The 20,538-nt window shown below is 51.8% G+C and overlaps 1 protein-coding gene across 1 annotated transcript; it reads right to left on the minus strand.

Moving 5' to 3' along the window:
* Positions 1 to 13,587, minus strand: SGK2 (serum/glucocorticoid regulated kinase 2). Its single transcript, XM_041478765.1, has 14 exons — positions 13,475 to 13,587; positions 8,200 to 8,269; positions 6,953 to 7,010; positions 6,457 to 6,506; positions 5,801 to 5,858; positions 5,131 to 5,214; positions 4,701 to 4,832; positions 3,765 to 3,877; positions 3,254 to 3,290; positions 2,607 to 2,693; positions 1,242 to 1,337; positions 817 to 972; positions 364 to 453; positions 1 to 156 (listed from the first exon to the last, which is right to left on the minus strand). The coding sequence occupies exons 1-14, from the start codon at positions 13,524 to 13,526 to the stop codon at positions 1 to 3; spliced, it is 1,239 nt and encodes a 412-aa protein (XP_041334699.1). The 5' UTR covers positions 13,527 to 13,587.
* Between the last annotated feature and the right edge of the window lie 6,951 nt (positions 13,588 to 20,538).

The raw sequence follows: 20,538 nt of genomic DNA on the forward strand, positions 1-20,538 counted from the left end.
TTAAATGTCCTCTTCAGTTGGTGCATATGAAAATCCTAAAAATGCGTCTGAGGCACTGGAGCTGCTGGCTGCAAGGTCAGGCGTGCGGGTGATGGAGGCAGAGATGGCTTCCTGGGTGAACTCAGGATCAAAGTGTCGCAGATCAGCTGGGCCAGCCTAAGTCAAGGAGTACAGACACACAATCATCGAGGGAGCAGACCCAAACCAGACCCTTGTGTTCAGACAGCCCAACACAGCTGCTCTTCCAAAAGAGCCATCACTACTGCATCTGCAGGTCCCAACCCACACCTCAGAACCCTCAGCATCAGCAGGAGATATTTGGAGAGGATCCTTTATGTAAAACAGACAGAATTACCCACTTACCACATTGGGGTTGAATGGTGGAGTAATCCTCTTGTGATATAAATCATCCCAGTTTATTGGGCTGAAGAATACGTGGTTCTTTATCTCAAGCTGTACAGAAAGCAGGAAGGAAAAATCAATTTTCTGCCAACACTCATTTTCCAGCACCTGGTCTCACAGCTTTAAGTGGTTGACTTGAAGTTACCACATACTCATATCCACAAATCCTTAATACAGGAGGCTCCTGGCTCAGGAATCCCCGAGGGGAAAAGACCCATCACACACTGGTGTCCTTAGCTGGCCACCTCCCCTCTCCCTTTGGAAATCCAAGTCAACCCCATGGGTCCCTTATAGGAGGCTGAAGGGACAGACTGCATGGGAGTGTTTTTCCAAGGCAGTGCTGTTATAAAAGAAATGCTCAGAAGAGAAATTTCCCCATCCATCTCCCTCCTGCTGATAGTGAAGGCCACCTACAAAGTCTGTTTTGGCACCCAGCCTCCTCTTCTGGTCCTTGTGAAGAAGTCCTTGAAGGATGTCACAAGCTGCCACAGTCTTCGTTCCTTGGATCTGTAGTGGCTTGTGCAGAATGTTGTCATACATCTGAGACACATCCCGGCTGTAAAAAGGAGGCTAATTTGAAAGAGAGGAGAAGCAGCCAGGTAAAACATGAGCTACCAGAAGGAGCCACACATTGCAGGTCAAAATGAGTCCTGCAGTGACTAGATGAGGGAGACCTGCCACCTCCGCTCAAAAGGGCAGTGGTAGGACTGGACCAGATCACTAATTCAGGATTTAGTTGTCTATCAAGTACCTCATGAACACCAGACCATTCTCACACCACAGCCTTTGCAAATAAAAATTCCACTATGTAAAGTGAACCAGCCCATTTCCAAACTTACCAGTCCAAAGAGCATTTCATAGAGGACAGCTCCTAGGCACCACCAGTCTACTGTCCTGTCATAGGGCTGCTTCTTTAGCACCTCAGGAGCCAGATACTGGGGAGTCAGAAGGAAATATTTGAGTCAAATTATAAAGGAGGGGCTTTGCCCAAGCCTGGCTGCAGCTCAAGTTGAGCAAATGCATTAAGAATAACACACATGCTGTTCCTAGTATTATCTAATAAACTCTCCACTTGCTTTGGAGCAATGGGGTTGAGAGACACCTACCAAAGCCCTCAAAGTGTCCTTGCAGGCTACAGGAGGTTCTCTTCCTTGAGAGGACTTCTACAAGCATTTGGTACCTGCCACAATTCAGCCACCAATCCTGTCCCACTGTGGGATAGCACATCTTTAAATAACTCCTGTATTTTTGAAAAAGCTGCAGTTTTCAGCTCCAGTAAGTCTGTCCAAAGCAGCAAAGCTACCAAGAGTCACCGTCAAGGAGCAGAAGGCAAGAAATTGAGCAGTCTGCAGAACAGTTTCCCACAGAATTACCTCTGTGTACTATCTGTCTCTATCTAGAACAAGAAAACAACAACACACACCAAAACCAGAAAACAAAGCTCAAACATTCCTGCTTGGTTCATGCTGTACTATTGCATAACTGAAACCTTACTGAAAAAGGAGGGAAATTCTTGCCCACTTCTACTGAGCTTGAATGTCGAAAGGTGTCATGTTTACAGACCCTTTGTCAAGCTGCCTGGGGAAAGCAGCAGGACAGGCACATTACCTAGGCTGAAGTGCTACCAAAATCCCCAAGCTCAGTAAGAAGCAGGCAAAAAAGCCTCCAAGGAGTCAGACTGGAAATAGATTTTCACAAAACCCAGTTGGAGTGCACTGGAGGAAAGGCATTTCCTCCCCTCTGAGCAGTGTTTGCATTCCAAGGGGGAGCCTGGTCCCCTCCTCTGCACAGGGCATTCTGCAGCTCCTGCATGCAGCAAGGACACACAGGAGAGCAGAGCAAGGTCCTGTGCATGCCAGTACCAGCAGGCTCCTTGTTCTGCACTGCTGGGGTCTCAGAGCAGGTAAACATCCTGCTCCCAAGGACAAGGTTTTCTCCACCTCCCCAGCTACTTTCACAAGCCTGGCCATTTCCAAGTGCAGGAACTCCTGCCCCAATAGCTCATTCATACTCCAAAATTGCTGTGTTGTTACAGGTAGCTGTCTGCTGGATAGGGAAGGCCTTGTCTGAACTCCAGCTTCAGGCTGGCAACCTCAGAGAGCCCATAATTTTTTGAGGTGCCACATAAGCCCAAGACCCAGAGCACCAAGTGCCTGAAGGTTTCCAGCCCCCAGGTCTCAGCAAAGCCCCAGCACATGCAGTACCTCAGGAGTGCCACAAAAGGTAGAAGTTGTCTCCTCTTGCTCCATTCCTTCTTTGCAGAGTCCAAAGTCTGTCAATACTATGTGTCCCTAAAGAAAAGAGCAATTTTGGCTTGTCCCACACTTTGTGGAGAGGAGACAGGACTTCCAAGTATTTGCCTATGCATTACCTCTCATGTGGGGTTTGGTTCCCACTGCTCATCTGCTTCACCTCCCTCCCATTATGTTCACCCTATAGTACAGGTATTGGAGCCTGTAGGGAAAAAGTCTAGATTTCTTCTTATTTTTTATTTGTCTACAGCTAGATAGCCATGAAGAGCTCCAGCACTGCTGTGATTTTCTGCTGCTTTATCCCAGAGCCAATTTATGTAACAGTCACCACCAGAGCTAAAGCAGTGACCTGCTCTTCACCTCTGATCCCCACCCACAGGTCAGGTCCCAGTTTCTGGGAATGAGCCCCAAAACCATGCAGTTCTTCAGAGGGCAAGCCCTCTCATCCCTCCAGGATCTGCACAGCAGTGCAGTGGTGCAGACAGACAAAATGCATGCCATGCCATCAGCTATAGTCCAGCTTGCAAAGCCACTGCCCGCTGCTTGTGGTCCTGATGTTTTTAAAGCCAGCAGGAAGTCAGCCCAAGCTGTGAATATACCTGGCAATCCAGGAGGATGTTCTCAGGCTTTAAGTCCCTGCAAGACAAAGTGCTGTTTGAGCAGATTTGGCTGGATATTTAGAAAACATGGATCTGAAACTGCTTCAGCTAAGAACAGGAGCTAACAAAGCCTCCCAATCCAAATCACCAAGATCTTCCCAAATTGCAGAGTCCCATCAGTACACATACAGGCAAACATAAATAGGCTGCTTTCACACAGGATCAGGTGTTAGCCTGCATTTCCATGCATAAATTGCCACTAAGAGATGATTTCTTACTTATTGAGCCAGGTTTATGTCTTTAAACTTAATACTCTCAGAGTGATACTGAGAAGGGGAAAGAATGGTTTATTGCCCATCAGGTCTTGCAGGGTGAAGTGCCAGCAGCACAGTCTTGTCTGGGCTAGGACGTTCTTCAGGTACTCCAGTCCTACATTTCACTTCCCCAGTGAATCCCTTTCCCTCCCAACACTGCACCCCCTGCCTGGGCAGGCTTGGTGCCCCTGCCTTACCTGTAGATGATGTTTAGGGAATGCAGGTACCCAATGGCACTGGCCACTTCTGCAGCGTAGAAACGGGCCCGGGGCTCGCGGAAACAGCGCTCCCTTTGCAAGTGGAAGAAGAGCTGTGGGAAGGTGAGAGGGCTGATCATGTCTCCAAATAAATGAAGGCTAATCTGGAGCAAGGCTGAAAGCCAGCTACATAAGTGAAAAGTGATTTACAGCAGGTAGCACTTTAATAGCACGGAATAAGCCCAAGCCAAGTGAATTTAAGCAAATCCAAACACCTTTCTAAAAATTGTTTCATTTCTCCTCATCATCCACAAAAAATAATAATTAATTCTCAAACCCCCCATCATGTGCTGACCTGGTTAAGCCCCTAGCTTACTACAACCCAGAAGCTGATTACAGTGGTAGTATGGCCATGAGAAGTGATACATGCAGAGAGCTGAACATGCAAAGATCCCAATCATGAACTCAATTTGGGCAAGATATCCACCTTAACGGTATCTCCCAGCCAGTTTCAGATAGCACAGAAAGACAGCTGAGAAAAGTAAGCTTCTACAGGACAGAAAAAGTCTAGAAAGTTGCAATGGCATCACCCCTAAGCACTAGACATGGATCCAGAGCTGGCCCACAAGAAGGTTTCCCTGAACCTCACCAATGCCTGTATTTCCCATATTCTCCATAGAATTTTAAAATGCCTCAATACTGCTTTTCTCAGAATCTTTACTTTGGAAATAATCTGACTCAGGTCATAGCCAGCAAGATCTTGACTCAATTTACAGGTGAGGTATCCTGCCAGGTATTCCTGGCTGCTCCTTGCCAGCAGTCAAAACAACATTATCTCTCAACATCATTATCTTCTGACAAGAAATAATTTTAAATAAGGCAGCATGCTTGTGAAGGACCAAAAAGGATTAAAACAAAGTCTGGATGTGCACTCACCTCTCCTCCATTTACATAGTCAAGCACAAAGTAAAGCTTCTCTGAGGTCTGGAAGGAGTAGTGGAGTCCCACAAGGAAGGGGTGCTTGACATTTTTCAGGAGCACGTTGCGTTCTGCCATGATGTGGTTTTGCTATCAAAAAGCATTCAGGTTTCAGGCAAGGATCCAACCCAGCCTGCCCTAAGGGCTCACTGCTGTTTTCAAAGCAGGTGGAAGCTAGGAGCCCTCGAGGGTCATTTCCAGCCCCAAAAAGAGAACCACTCCCTCCTGTCTGACCTAATTAATCTCTGTTCTTTTGTTCTCGTGGCACAGACAAATCCATGTTTAACATGTGAATTGCCTGCCTGAATGCCAGGTACCCCAATTGCATTACCCATAGAGCCCATACACCGCCCACAATTTCCAGAACAGCCCAGGAGAGCAGACCTACCTCCTTTTTCTTAAGGATGGTTTTCTTATGCAAGACTTTCACTGCATAAAAAGTCCCGTCACACTTGCGTTTGGCCAGGAGAACCTGCAACAGAAGGTGCTGGTCACAGCTGCCTGTCTCACCTTGGTCAGTGTGTCCTCATTAGCTCAACACTCTTGTGAGTGATTATACACAGAAAACTACTTCAGAGGGCCAGCTACAGGGTTTTAAAGACCAAGCTCCAGCCCTCTCAATTCCCAGCACTTTTTCATTGCCAGAAGAAAAGCAATCAATGTCTCCACATATATCCCCTAGACACCCAATAGGAAATAGTTTTGGAGCATTTGGGGCCGGTCCCATTTAAAGTGAATCCTGCCGGTCTCCAGGTTTTTCTGGAGATCTTTTGCTGAACAAATTTGAAACTTATTTTGAATCAAGCAGTGCTCTTTACCACCACCACCCTGAGCATAAAACTCCTCACTCTTCAGTCCTTAGAGAGGTTGAGGTACCTTAAAGTTAGAATGGACTATTAATAACAGTGTCTCAGGTTTTATTTAATCTCAGTCCCAGTCAGGCCAAACACCTCAGGAGAGGTGCAAGCAAAGGACACAGCCAGAAACTCCTTCAGCAACATATTTTCCTTCCAAGCTGCCTCCAAACAGCTACAGCCCACCTGCACAAGCCCACTTACTTTGCCAAAGCTTCCTTTGCCAATAACCTTCAGGAAGTCAAAGTCTGTTGGCTTGGCACTGTTGGGCAAGAATGAAACAAGTTAATGTTTCTGGGAGAGAAACATGCAACAGTAACACCACCATCAAAGCAGAGTTCCTGCTTGGAAAAACCAGTGTTTGTGGAAGGGATTAAAGGGCGCTGGTGGGTGACCCTCGTCCCAGGCAGCTCAGGATTCACACTGTGTGTGTCGGTGCACCCTGCAGAGCACGAGCAACCCTTCAGCAGCCAGGGGCTGAAGGCAGCAGCTGTGACAGCACTGTAAGGAATAAGTGATGCCCTCACAGGGCATCCCTGTTTCTAGATGCACCACCGTTTATCCCTGTTTCTAGTGAAAGATAGCCAGGAAGCCAGCAGTGACAAGGAAGACCTTCCCTTACTACCTCTCAAAAGAAAAGGGACAAGGGGCTACAGACATGGCCAGGAGAGGATGATTGTAGTGAGTACCAGCTACAGCTTAGTCTTGGAAGCTGGTGCATTGGTGGCACATATGATGTAAAAGAAATGTAATTGTCCAGACTCCTGCAGACAGCACCCTGTGACACACAGGGACCATCTGCATCCCCCTACCACATCTCTTCACACTCCACACCCTACCTGGCTTTGCAGGGAGCTTACTTGGGGTTAGCAGAAGGTCCGAGGTTGATGTTTTCGGTTGGAGTTGAAGGCTAGAGAAGATAACAAGAATTTTAGTCACAAGGACTATGCTGCAGGTGGGGTTTTCCTTTCCTCAGCACAGCAACCCTCACACAGAGCCATTGATGAACACCCAGTGGATACTTCAGCAAACATTTAAGGTCTCTTTAGATGGCCTTATGTACACACAGCACCACAGAGCTGCAGCCTCTCTCTTCCCAAAGACAAGGGGATACATACACACACAGGTGCTCTTCCTGTTCCCTAGGAACCTTACTGTCCCCAGACTCTGGGAACATCATGCCTTGTCCAAAAGGGCCTCCCTGCTGTTTTTCCCCACCCAGCATCACCCACAAGACAGGGCAGCAGCAAGACTCCCAGCAGGCTAACATAGGCTCTCTTCTTGTTTTTCATCTAAAGGCACCAGCCCCCTTTGTCCCAAAGGTGAGGATTTGCTTGATCAGAGCCATGATCTCACCTGGGTGCTTTTGTCTGGGCTCCGGGAACGATCCATTAAAAAAACAACTCGCTCAGCACTTGGGAAAAGAAGAGGAAGTCAGTGTTGAGTACAAAATCCAAGAGAGAAACAGCTTCACACCGTTAACTTGCTGGGGAGTAGTGCAAACCCCAGTGTGTGCACCCCTTCCATCATAGGAGGGTTCAGCTGAGCTCCCCAGCACTGCTGCCCCCAAAGGATGGGATACCTGCACTCTGGGGGAGGCAGGGAATGGTGTGTGCTGTCAGGAGATTAGGGAAGCAGGGCTCCTGGCTGAACAAACTTATCTAATATTAGCCCCTGACTCACAATAACAGAAGCTGCACAAGCACATGAGGGCCAGCAGAGCCCCAGCAGCAGCACAGCACCAGGCCAGGTGAAGTCACAGCTCTCCTGGCAGAGATGCAGCCCCCTCCCCAGTGCACAGGGATGCTGCAGCCCAGTGAGTATCCCCACAGGGCAGCCAGGAGAGTCCAGCTAGGTCCAGGCACCACGGTCCATGGGGCTGGCAGCAGCCAGAGGCCACTCCCCAGGTCAGACCAGGGCAGTTGACATTGCAGGGAAGAGGAGCTACCATGGCAGCCAGGGCAGGCTTGGTGAGCAGAGGCATTAAAGATCTCTTGTCTGCCTGGTGCAGCTTTTGCTGGGACTGGAGAAGCCAGGCTTGGACACTCATTGGTTCAGATCCATCCTGCCTGAGCATCACTGGGGATGGGTGAGCCTTGCCTCAGGGGTTCCTCCCTTTGGTTCTAAGGGTACATCTATGCTCTTTGCAAAAACCAGAATTAAGAGGATAACATGCACAAAACAACTCTGCTCCCTTCTCCCCTGCCCCAGAGAGCTTAGACCCCCCCCTCAGCCCCACCACACTATGTCAAGGCTCTGAAGGCTCACATCCCCACAGCCACCCTCTGCCCCACCCCTCCCAAAAAGGGGGCCCAAAGACCCCACCAGCCTCCCCACATCTCACCTGTGGGTGCTGCCACTCTCTGCCCCCACACACCACCAGGGACAGACCCCCAGCCATCCCAAAGAAACCCCTACCCCTCCTGCACAGCCAGGCTGGGCATGGCAGGAGCTGCCGGGCAGCAGCGGATGCTGGCAGCCGTGTCAGAGACTGCCCACATCTGCCCGGTGCCAGCCAGCTCCATCCACCACCCAGCCAGCACAGGGGTTATCAGCTGAGCTGTTAAAGGGCTCCCATCCCACTGGGAGGGGTTCATACTCACTATGAGCAGAGCCTGGAGCCAGAGGCCTTGATGGTTTGTTCTATCCTCTCCCGGCCGTGCTTGATGAGTTCTGTGAGCAAAGTTGGAGCACCGAAGCCGATTAGCTGGCAGCGCGATCACAAGTGCACAGAGGCACATTTGTTCTTCACTGACCTTGCTCTTCTCTCCACAGCCGCCCTCCTCCCCCTTCCACTCACATACCAAAATAACCAGGAAATTATAGGAACCAGGACATCTTCCCTCCCAGCCTCACCAGGAGCCCTCAATAGCTCACAGGACAGGGAGGAGTGCCACAAAACAGACACCCTCTCTGGTGGCCAAGGGGACTCAGGCTAAAGCACCACTGTCAAGCCTTTCTGAGCCACCCCTGTGTCCCCAGTGGGGATAAGGAGAGTGCTTACAAGGATGAGGTTGTACTGGGATACGTCACACACTTGGCACATCCCCTGTCCCTTCCATTCAGGACTCTGCGAGTAATTAGGGACGTGAATGAAACCTTTCAGGCCCTGCAGGAGGTAAGCCAGCACACACACATCACAGCAGTGACTTGCCCAAGGACACATAGCCAGCTCCAGAAGCTGGGATTCCCACCATGGAGCATCTCTGCTGCTCAGCTGTGCAGGCTGTTGCCACCACTCATCATCATCATCACCTCTCCCTTCACAGAGAGGAAGCCCTGAGCCTGCTCCCTGCTGCACAGGCTGAGCCAGAGGGAAGCCCAAGGAGTGCAGCTGTACAGAGGAGTTCCTTGTTTTGCTTAGGAATAGATAGCAAAATTATTTCAAGACTCAGTTTTACTCCTCAGTTCTGCCACTGAAGGGAAAGCAAGAATCAAAACATTCACAGAAATTTGTCTTTCCTTTTCCATCTAAAAAGAAGGGGCTTTGTAGACACAAGCAAGTTGTCTTCCTGGAATAGCTCTTCTACAGACCAAGGAATGTGCAGCACCAATTGCCAGAGCCCATCTCCCTGGGCAAGGGTTTTGTAGGACAATGAGTTTTGAGGTAAACAAGCCCATAACAGAGCCCTTCCTGCATGGATCTTTGGATCTGCCAGGCAGGGAGTCCTGGAACTCCTGAGAGTCCCTGAGCTGGCCCCACCAGCAGATCTGGGATTTGGGGGCAGCTCTGATGAACAGCCAAAAAAACTAAGCTGTGAGTTTAGAGTTTCTGAATGGATAAGAAAGGCAAAGGGAATTTAAAGCAAAGCCCACAAACCACGCAGAGGGAGAACTTACAACATCAGGCTGGTCTGAGCCCCTGACCTTGTCCATACTTTGCCCTGCAAGTCCAAGATCCTGTCCCAGCTGGCAGCCACCAGCAGGGACAGCATGCAGGCAGCACCCAGACAGATCAAGGCCCCTCTCCTCCCTCTGGGCATAGTCCTTTCCCTGACAGCCCAGCTCTCCCAGGTCTGCTGAAGGTCACCCAACCCCTGCCTCAGGGCTGTGTCTGCCTCACAGGCTGCTGGACAGGCTGGGCAGATTCATGGCCACAGCAGAGGGACACCACTGCTGCTGTCTCTGAGCAGACAACACTCCCTGAAGGATCCAGACCTGGGAGGAGGCTGGCACAGGGCACACACGTGTGTGTGGACATGCCCCAAGCTGCACATGGCAGCAGAAGGGAGAGGAGTGAAGGTTCCCACCCCTGCTCAGGAGTCTCTGGCCAGAGCAACCCAACTTAATACCTCACTCCTGCTCACTGCCTGCAGCTCCATCAGGTGGTACAGCCCATTTCCTCCAAATCTGACACCCCACGAGCTTGGGTTTGGCCTCAGGGCCACCTTGCTGCCACTATTCTGGTCCCAGACTCTGGGGAAATGATGACTCATGGACAGATGGAGAAATCACAGCTTGGGCATCTTGGAGAGCACATGGGCAAGCCATGGAAACACATCCATGTGTCTTGGAGGTATTTACAGAATGCAGGACAAGTTCCTGACTCACTCCAAGGGGCTTGGACAAGCCTGTTTTACCAACCTGCAGCTAGGCAGGAGCCCCTTCCAGCCTGGCAGCCCATTCATGCCTCCCTCCACCAGCCCTGTTCTGCTCCACTGCCTCTTTGCTGGAAGTGAAGCCACTCAACAAGTCCCTGCTGACCAAGGGCAGCCTTTTCCAACACAGCTTTTTCATTAAAGGGACTTGCTCTGAGTTAAAGTCTCTGGCACTGAAGTACCATACCCATTTGTAGGATGTATATATTCCCCACCCCAACACTTCCTATTCAGGTTCAGAGCCACCTTCCCCAGCCCAAGTCCACTTTCAAAACCAGGTTGGTTTGTGGTTTAAATCTCACAAGCAGTCAAGCAGGCTTTTCCTTATCACTAACAAACCCTACTCCCCCTAAAGCAGAAAGATTTCCTGAGCACACACACTGAACAACAGAACCAGAAATAGGTCACGAAGATACGCTGGAATCCTTGGTTATCCATGGCCGGCTGCATCCCTCCTCGTGCCTGCTCGGATGCTCCAGGCATGGCCAGGGCCACAGAGAGCATTGACAAGCAAGTCTAAGAGTTCCCCAATATCACAGGACTATTACACAGCAGGAACACAGACACCTGCACCCCACTCCCCCCTCCTCAAACACCATTTCACCCCAACTGCCAGCCACAGGCACCCCCAGGCAGGAAGCACCCGCTCACACAACAGAAAGCTGCTACTTCCAAGTTGGAGCAGTTCCTTCAGCTAAATCTCCCCCCACCACACATCCCTCAGTAACATACGTTTGCTTCCCAGCACAGCACGAGCAGCTCCCTGTTCCTCGCACGGTTCTGGCAGTGGTGACCCACATTCCCATGCCAGCCCAGCGTTATTTGCTACAAACACATTACTAATGCAAGGCGTACCTCGCACGGAGACACAACCTCACAGACTCGTCATCTGCGGGCTGCTCCCACCTCCTCCCTGATGTCACTGCTCTCGGCAGCCTTCCCTGCCTAACCTACATTGCAAACCCCTCCGAGCGAGTCCCTCGTCCCCTCCTGCTCTGGGAAGGGCTGGCTGCCAGCCTGGAGAGGCCTGGAGGGCTGTGGCTGGGACAGCAGGTGATGTTGTGGAGGAAGCTCAGAGTTTGGAGGGGCAGGGGTGAGGGAAGGGCACCAAAGGCAGCCCGCAGGTTTCACCCAGCACAAGGGCTGCTCTCAGCTTAAGGGGGTGATGCCCCAGTTTCAGCTCAGAGAGGAGCAGGGAGGGAGGTGGGAAGGAGGATTCCTGCAAACACGTGCTTCTGCTGGGGAGAGAAAAAAAAGGCTCAAGTTTTCCCCTGCTACAGATCTAAGAGATAGCTGCAAGCTGGTACTGAACTCCACTTTCATCCCCATTGAGACACTACAGCAAGTCCAGGAAGAGGAAAGACTTTGAAGAACTTCTGCATTTCAGGAAGCTTTCTTAGCCAGTCTCTAGAGACCTCTTGGCTTGTCCAATTTTCTCCTGCAGATCCTGTCCCTACACCCCAGGGACGCTGCAAAACAGAGCAGGAGTCCAGCCAAGCAGCCCTGGCTCAAATCCTTAAAATTTTAGAGAAAAGCTACATGCAGAACTTAAAGAAAACAGCAGGTGGCTAAAGCTTGAAGCACTTTGCAGAAAAATTCTATGAAAACAAGTCATCAAACATACCTGGGAGCACATCCCCCAGAGGCTGAGGCCTGAAGCACGGGAAGCATTCCACAACCACCGAGCACAGAGACCTCTCATTCCCCACACTCCCCATCCCTGCATCAGGCTCTCCTGCCTGCCTTGTCAGGCCAGGAGCCCAAAGCTCCCTCCTAAAACCCAGAGGGGAAGAGCTTTGCTTCCTGCAGCAGTTCATTTAGCCCCTAAACACAACCACCCCCAACTCCTCAAGTGATAATGCCACTGCTGGTGCCCCACTGCAGCACTTTAAAAAGAGCAGGAAAAGCTGACCAGCTGCAAAAGATGAAGAAACACCTGCTAGCTGTATGCAAGGAGTGAGAATTTAGGTGGGAGGGAGAGTTTTGGGTGGGGAGGAAGAGGTGCAGGTGGTGGGTAGAAGCAAATTACAGCCTGGCAGGCAGCTCAGGTGTTCTGAATAATTTTTTACAAGTCAGCTGGAAATTTGTCCTCTGTCCAGTGGTTTGGAGGAAGGTCAAAACTGGCATTTGGTTCAGGTCAAACCCTGAAGAAACTGCTTTTTACAATGTCCTGGGGACCCTGGAGGACTGCAGCCAGGACAGCCAGGTTGGTGCTTTGCAGCACTACTAACTGCAAACATAAACACGTGGGGAGCCTGGAGATTTGAGAGACCAGAGACTGAGCTCTGAGCAAAAGGAGACCTGGGAGAAGGGCTGATGTCTTTTCTCTCTTCATTAAATATAAAACAGTCACTTTTTGCTTCCATTGTAGTTTCCTATTAAAATCTCCCTGCATGCAGCTGCAGCAGCAGGAAAGCAGCTTCTGAAGCAATTTCAGTGGTGGGTGCAAGGAGGTAAAAGCCAGGCTGTGGCAGCATTCCCTGTGGGAAGCAGAAGGGCTGGCCACTGCGGGATGGGTCCCTCACCCAGATTGCAGCTACCAAGGGAGATCATCAGGAACATCTGATGTGCTTGGTGCCATGTGTAATGAGAGAGGGGGAGCTGCATTTTGCTTGAAATATTACCTTCTTTCAGGTCAAAAGCTGATTTTTTGCTCAGCAAATATTCTCAAGCTATCAGCATTGACATCTTTTAAGAATATCCCTTGTTTTTCTTTTCTCCAGCTTTGCCTCCACTTGCACTAAAATGGTCAAATTTCAGAAAAATTTCATGAGTTAACTTACATTTTCTAGTCAGTGCCTTCTGCTTTTCTTTCTTTAATGAAAATCTCTGTGTTATCAACAAAATCTACTTGATTTTAATTTCCTTGGAAAAAGGTATCTTTAATTAAAAGCCCATTTTCTATCTAAAGAAAAGAAAGCAGGAGGATCCTGTAGGGAAAATTTTAACAGCTAAAATGCATAAAACACCTAATCTGATGACAGCTAGTGATGGACAAAGTGATGTTGGGTCAGTTTTGTCCATTCTACCCCCTCTGAGGATCACTGACCCTCCAGTGCTGGGTGTCACTCAGGGCCAGGTGTGCAAGGCAAAGCTGCCACCTCTGTGTGTGTCCCATGGGAACCAGGCTCCCTGCAGCCCTTGCTGGGCAGGCTGAGCCTGGCTGGAGCCCACCAGGAAGGCTCTGCAGCCCCACACTTGTGGGAGACCATGGGGAAGCCTTCTCCATGCCCTCACCATGCCCAGGGCTCAGTAGCAACATGCCACCCAGCAGCATTACCTTTTGTCTTGCCCAGGGCAGTGGAAGAAGGCTCCATCCAGGCCAAGAACATAAGCCAGCCAAAATAATCTCCTCTCCTTGTAGCTGGGGCAGGAATTCAGCTGCTGGCTCCGGGTGTCCTCGGGAAGCAGAGCACGCAGATGTTCCTCTGTCTGCAAAGGTGAAGGGCACAGGAGTAAGAGCAGAAACAAGTCCTTGGGTGCAGCACTGGCTGCCTGCCAGCCAGCCACAGCTCTGAGACACTGGGACAGCTTCTGACCCTCGTCTGGGCAGCACCCACCCAGTCTGGTGGAGATCACTGGGGGACTCTGCCATCACTCCAGTGACAAACCACTTTGGGACTGGCAGACAGAGGGAATGGAAGACAGCTGAGAGGTTTGGCTCCTGTAACACAGAAGAAACTTACTGAAAACCTGGTAAATTAATGTATTTGTGCTGTTGGGAAAGGATCTGGGGTTTAGATGCTTTTGAGGAGCTGAAACCCAGCTCACCCTACCTGTACCCAGGGTGACTGCCCTGACACTGGTGGCTCCCTGGCACAGGAGCAAACATTCCCTGGAAGCACAGGGACACATGGCCCACCAGTGAATCCTCAGTGCAGGGCAGGTGCTCACTGGAAATTCAACATCAGACCCCTGGAGCAGCTGCAAAGGGCTCTGCCTGTGGAGCCCTGTGACTCTCCCTGGAGAGGGAACCAGGGTGAGCAGTTGTCACTATGATGACATGAGTGGGACAGGCAGGTGTGAGCAGGGCTGGCCTCCTGCCCTCCCCATGTGTAAAAGGTGAGGCTTTGCCCTTGCCCTGTCCTGTGTCCCCACAGCCAGTCCCCCCTGCAGCAGCTCTTGTCCCTCACCCATCATGGCCCATGCCCATGGCAGGACACATCAGTGCCACCCTGCAGGGACTTCTGAGTGTGGGAGCGCTTAGGGCACACACATCACACAGGCACGTGTCCCTGCAGGTGCCAGCAGGGTAACCATGCCCCCTTACAGCAGCACTGACCTTGGCCCATTCCCCTGCCCGGAACTCACACGCTCCTGGACAAAATTAAACAATTCTGGTGGAGCTGGGGAGCTGCTGATGTCAGGGCTGGGTTTTGCCAGCATTGCTGCTCCTCTGTGTCTGGCTGCTGTTTCCCTGTCCTCCAGAGAACACATCTGTGCCAGGACAGCCTCTGGCTGGACCTGAGTTCAAAGGTGAGGAGCAGATCTCAGGCAATTTAACCCCTTCTGTGCACACGTCCTGCCTGGACCTGGCCAGACCATGGGGAACAAACTCTGGCCATAGAGAGGGATTTTTTTCAGCTGGACTTGCACAGCTCAGAGCCTCCAGACATTGCCTATTCTTGGAAACATCTTCTTTCCTCCCAAGAGAGGGAAGCTGCCTTTATCTTCCCCAAGCCCTATAAGGGATAAAGAGCTGCGTGGTCCTTCCATGGCTGAGTTGGATCCCTACAGAAAGAACCATCCCAGCAAAGCCACGTTTGCAGCTTCACCAGGACAGGACACATCCAGTGGGGACAACAGGTCCAGCCCATGGTCTCTACACACAGAGAAGTACCCTTTCTCTCTCTGTTACAACATTTTATATGCTATTTTACAGGGGAAGATATTCCTAATCTCCCTATCTAGCAAAATCCATAACCATAATCATAAAAATGTCACTGAAGTGGAACAACACAGTCCTGAGCAATTGGAATTGCAGGGAAAGTCCAGATAAGGCTAAAAACAAACACTCCTCTAGAGAGCACAGAGCAGGAGACCATGGATCTGCAGTGAAAGGTGACCTGAAATATTTGGCTACTCAGTTATCTCTGCTGGGTAAGAGCTAAGATGAGAAGGATAGGATAGGATAGGATAGGATAGGATAGGATAGGATAGGATAGGATAGGATAGGATAGGATGTTCTTTAAAAGCTCAGAGGCTATTTGTTCCTTTTAGGAGGATTAATTAAAGAATAAATAGATTATTGGTGACCATTGCAGCTCTTTAAATTATTTCCTTTTTTTTCCCCCCTCTACTTTTTTCTTTCAGCTTCAAAAAGCAGGACTCTGCCTGAGGCTTTGCCTTTGATTTTGCCAAGGAATCCCACAGAAGTGCTGGGATATTTTCCATGTTTTGAAAAAAGGAGATAAGAGAAGGCCACTGGGTATCAAGTTTTTATTCCAAAGGACAGCTGAGGCGGGTTTGAACAATTTTTGCCACTTTTTGTGCCTTTGTTTCTGTAAATATGAATGTGGCAGAATCTTACTGATCTCTTGTAAAGCCTTTACATTTTCTGCAGAATCAATTCCTGAAGTTATTGCTGCCATTAAATTAGGTGGCTGTGACTTTTTTTGCTCCCAATTGCTTTTCAAGTGTAGGCACAGTCTCAGTGAATAAATAACACACCATTGGAAGCAGTCTGACTGTAAGTGACCCTTCCTGGCCAACCTTGTCCTTGCAAAAGTCTCAAGTGTCCTTGCTGCTTACTGTCCCCTCTTCTCCTTCCCAGCAGCACTTCAGCACATATTACAGCCTGTGCTTGAGGGCCTTAAAAAAAAAAAAAAAAAAAACAAACAACCAAACCAAAAAAAAAAAAAAAACAAAAAAAAAAAGGCTGCTGGAGAGGGGTTTGGGAATGCTCTGGCATTAGAAGGCTGCTGGAGAGGGGTTTGGGAATGCTCTGGCATTAGAAGGCTGCTGGACACCCCTGAGCTTCACCAGACCCAGCCTCAGAGACTCTCAGAGCCCAGGAGACCACAGGAGACAACACAACCTGAAATTTTTGGTGTAAACTTCACCCTTCTGGTGCTGACTGCAAATCCCAGTGGAGCCCAAGGCTCCTTTCCTTGTGCGGGTGGCCCAGGACCATGGGGACACACAACTGATCTCTGCTGATCTGCCAGCTCCTGAAAGTACCCAGATCAGGAGCGCTCATGGGTGCTGTGCACAGGAACCCACCCAGCTGAGCTGATGTGGGGCTGCAGGGATAAGCAGGGTGATGGAAGTTCCTTTGATGGAAGTTTCCTGGGGGAGGCAGAGCTAATGCCAGAAATTTTCCCAGCTAGTTTGCAGGGGCAGCAAGGAGGCTGCTCATCTCCTCTCTGGACTTCTCCACATCTGGGAAACAACCCTGCTGCTGGAACTCAACCCCTCTCCACTTCCAGCTGCTGGCCCCGAGGAGCAGCTCTTCCACAGGCCAGCCAGGTTCCTGGCAGCAAGGAACGAGTCCTTCACAAAACCCTCTGCTGCTCCTGAGTCAACCCCTCTCCACTTCCAGCCCTGAGGAACAGCTCTTCCACAGGCCAGCCAGGTTCCTGGCAGCAAGGAACGAGTCCTTCACAAAACCCTCTGCTGCTCCTGAAGGGCTTCAGGAAGTTACTAAAAGAAGGGAAAGTCTCAATCACCCCAGAGAAAGCAAAGGGGCATTACCTGCAGACAGGGCTCCCGGGATCCGGCAGCAGGGCTGGCGGGCACTGCCACACTCTAGCCGTGGGAAGCAGCTTGTGCCTCTCTCCCTCCCGTTGTTTTTATTTTGGCAATGCAGTCTGAAGGTCGAAGGAAAAGTCCGAAGGAGTGGCTTGTGGCAGGCAGTAAATTATTACCCTGGACCGCTCTCTGAGGGGACCAAGGCACAGGGAGCTGGGGTGGGAGAGGAAAATCCCTCCTTGGGGGGATTAGAGGGCAGTTCTCTGGCAGGGAAGTGCAAAGGGTCAGAACAAAGTGCTCTGTTTGCCGGAGGCTGTGCTGGGTCACATGCTGGGTCCCAGCAGAGGTAATGAGGCATGGGTCACTTCCCAAACTCCAGCAAGACACCCTGGCTGTGGACAGGACCTGTTGCCAATCCCCCAGCAACTCACAGACCTTGCCAGACAGGAAGGAGCTGGGTGAGAGGGAGCCTTGCCCTCTGGCAGCACTGAGGGGCAAGAAATCCAGGGACTTTTACATGCCTGATCTGTGCAGGTGTGACAGTCCTACAACCTCCCTTCTGCCCCCTGTGTGTCCTCTGCTCTGTGGATCCTGGGCCACTGATACAGAGGAAGAACCACCTGAGAATCCAAGGAGGACCCGTGGGCACATCAGAACTGAGCCCAGAGGAGCACTCTTAGAGCCAAAATCTACTGACCTCGATGCTCTCCCCAGTTTGCTCCATTCTTCTTGCTTCCCCTCTGCAGGAGCCCAGCACCAGGGGTCACACATCCCTGTGTGGGGGCCCAAACAAGAGCCTGACAGGCGAGTGTGTTGGTGGAGTCACTGGTGAAGCCTTCAGCTCCTCACCTGAAACACAAACTCCAAAGATGTACAAAATCAGTTGATGGAGAACATTGGTGCCGCCATCAAAATAAGCGTTTTCTGAAATATCCTGGAATATGTGATATGGAGTATCCAAACTGCATGAGGCTGAGATATCCAGCTGCCACCACAGGCAAGGTTTCTGGCTCCAGGTGTGGGGAGGAGGCAGAGCCATACCTGGCCTCTGCACACAGGGAGGAGTGGGCTCAGCCCTCACCTCACTCCAGCTCCCACCAATGGTTCCATCGGGAGGGACAACTGTGTGGATGCGTGAGGGCAACAGAGATTTGGCATTACCCTCATGTCTCAGGAAACGAGCCCAAATAGAGGTCCCCATTGTGTCTGAGGAACTGTAAAGACACAGAGAGAAATAAATCCGTTCCCTGGTAGTGCAGAGAGGGCCTTTGTTTGTCTGGTTTTCAGAGTGAGAAGGTTTAGAGGATTGTTGCAGCACATGACCAGAAGCTACAAAGCACAGACAAAAGCCATTTGGAGCACAGATCAGACTCTGACATCGCACTGGGTTTTCAGAAGATTTCTGCTTTGTTCAAGTTAAACCTGCTGCTATTTTGGGGGTTATTTTCCTCACTCTGCTGCATCCCTTGCTGTCGGGGCTGCACATGTCCAGCAGCACTGGGCACACGAAGGCTGCCACGGGCACCGGCACAGCATCAAAATGTCTGTGCGACGGGCTGGAGGGGCAGCCCGTGTTCCCAGCCCAAGGCACAAGTGTTGCACCAGCAGCCACGTCCGCTCCAGCCACGGACAAGTTTAGAGGACACAGCCTCTGCTTATCGCTCGGCTTGCAGAGCCGGCTCGTTTCGCAAGCTCAGCCACCAGGAGCGCCGGCTCCCGGCAGGAGCGCGGAGGGAAGCGCCTGAGCAGAGCTGACAGCGAGACAAAGCCCTTTGGGGCTCGCTGGGAAATCGCTGGCTTCGCCACAGCTGAAAAGTGCAGCGGGGCAGACGCGGAGGTGCCCTGTCACCCCCGGGAGCCGCACCGCCTGCAGCTGCCCGGGGGCAGCGGGGGGCACCGATGCTCCTCCAGCCGGGGGGATCTCCCTGCAAGCAGGAGCTTGGGGAGCTCAGGGATTTGAGGTGCCCTGGCGGGGACTGAGGGAACCCTCTGGCCGAGCTTCTCCGTTCTCCGCCCTAGGAGATAGGAGTGAGGATCCCTGACCTTCCCCTCACTGTCACAAAAAGGGCACAAATCTTCTTACAGCCCCACGTACAGCAGGGGCCACTTCTGCTCAAGAGGGGAAGAGGGAGAAAAGTGCTGAATTAGCTTTAAAACCTCTGCAAAATTATAGCTTAATAAAATGGTTTCCATCATCACGTACTCTGAAACAGAGAACTTCTGGCCCCTGTAAAGCACAAGGACCAGGACACGTTAGTCTGTGGGCATCCTGTGTCCAGACTCAAGCAGCTGCCTGCAGGAGAGGAGAGCCAGCTGCCATGCTGCTGCATGGCATGGCATGGCATGGCATGGCATGGTTCCCTTTGCTTCCCTGGTGGGGAACACAGACAGAAACACTCTGAAAGCCCTGTGTACGAATCAGAGATGTGCAGAGCACTGTATTAACCTGCCAGGCAATCTCAGCTCTCCACTTATTCCAGAATCCGAGGGGGTTATCTCAGGGCAGGGGGACGGGCTGAATCTCCTCCCCCTCTGGCCCTCTATCACTTCCCTGGGGAGAAAGCAGACCTGGAACAAGAGAGTTCAGCACAGAAGCAAGAGCAGCGAGCACCTCTGAAGAGAAGCCCCCTGTCCGGGCTGGCTCCCCTCATCTCGGACGGGTGCATGCGGTGGCTCCTGGCAGGGCATATCCCGTCTCCCGGCTGGGGAGGGATGCGGTGGCTCCTGGCAGGACCGCCGTCGGGCGAGGGCGCTCCGCCGCCGTGGCGGCTCCGGGCCGGGGGGCGCACGGCGCGGGGGGCGGATCGGGCTGTCGGTGCCTGCGGCAGGGCGGCAATCACGGGTCACCTGCACCGGGGTGGGAGCAGGGGTGATGAGGATGAAAGTGGTGAGGATGGAGGTAGGGGTGAGCACGAAGACGATGGGGATGAGCTTGAGAATGGGGTAGGACGCTGCTGGGTATCCCAGGCAAGGGCGCCGGCAGGGAGGGAAATGTGGCTAATCCGGGGGCAGGAGCCTCACCATGACGCCCCCCACTCTCCCATCCCCGGCGCCACACCACCTGTCCCCACACGGCACAGACCCCACAGCTCCCCTGTTCTTTTCTTTCGGAAGCTACCCAGAAAATCGCCCGAAATGCGTTTTTCCCCGGGGCAGGGACATCCCTCTCTCCCGCCCGCGGCCCCTTTCCCATCTTGTGCCAACACCCCCGTCCCGCCCCCGGTACCGCATTGCGGAGCTGCCCGCTAACCCCGGACCGGACCGGGCGGGGGAGATGGGGGGATATCCCAGCCCTACCGGGGCTCGACGTGTTTTGGGGGCAATAATAGGAATCCCACGGGGACCTCAGCTGTGCCTGTGCTGCGGGAGCCCTGCCGGTGGGTCCCCCCATTCTCATCCTCGCTGTGTAGCGGCAGCGGATGGACAATTAGTTGTCGTGGCTTTTAAAATGGTGTAAATCGCGGTGTTTTCGGTCACAGGATTGGGGTGTGGGGCTGACCTCCCTCGCGGTGGCGGCTTTGCCCGCAGCGGGGATCAGCCCGACGCTCCACACCCGTGGGCAGGGTTTGGTGAGTTTGGATCAAGCCAGGGGTACACCCAGCCTTTTATTTCGTTTATTTCGTCCCCCTTGTTTGTTTGTGAGGGGATTTCCCC

Source organism: Pyrgilauda ruficollis, unplaced genomic scaffold, assembly GCF_017590135.1.
Source record: "Pyrgilauda ruficollis isolate IOZ18807 unplaced genomic scaffold, ASM1759013v1 scaffold46, whole genome shotgun sequence".
NCBI classification, from domain to species: Eukaryota; Metazoa; Chordata; class Aves; order Passeriformes; family Passeridae; genus Pyrgilauda; species Pyrgilauda ruficollis.

What these genes read in the sequence shown, in the direction of transcription:
- SGK2 (XM_041478765.1), bottom strand. Translation starts at nt 13,526, where the DNA reads ATGTTCTTGGCCTGGATGGAGCCTTCTTCCACTGCCCTGGGCAAGACA. An exon ending in ATGAAATGCTCTTTGGACTG is followed by an intron (nt 973 to 1,241) that starts GTAAGTTTGGAA and finishes CTTTCAAATTAG; the next exon opens with CCTCCTTTTTACAGCCGGGA. An exon ending in CACCATTCAACCCCAATGTG is followed by an intron (nt 157 to 363) that starts GTAAGTGGGTAA and finishes TCCTTGACTTAG; the next exon opens with GCTGGCCCAGCTGATCTGCG.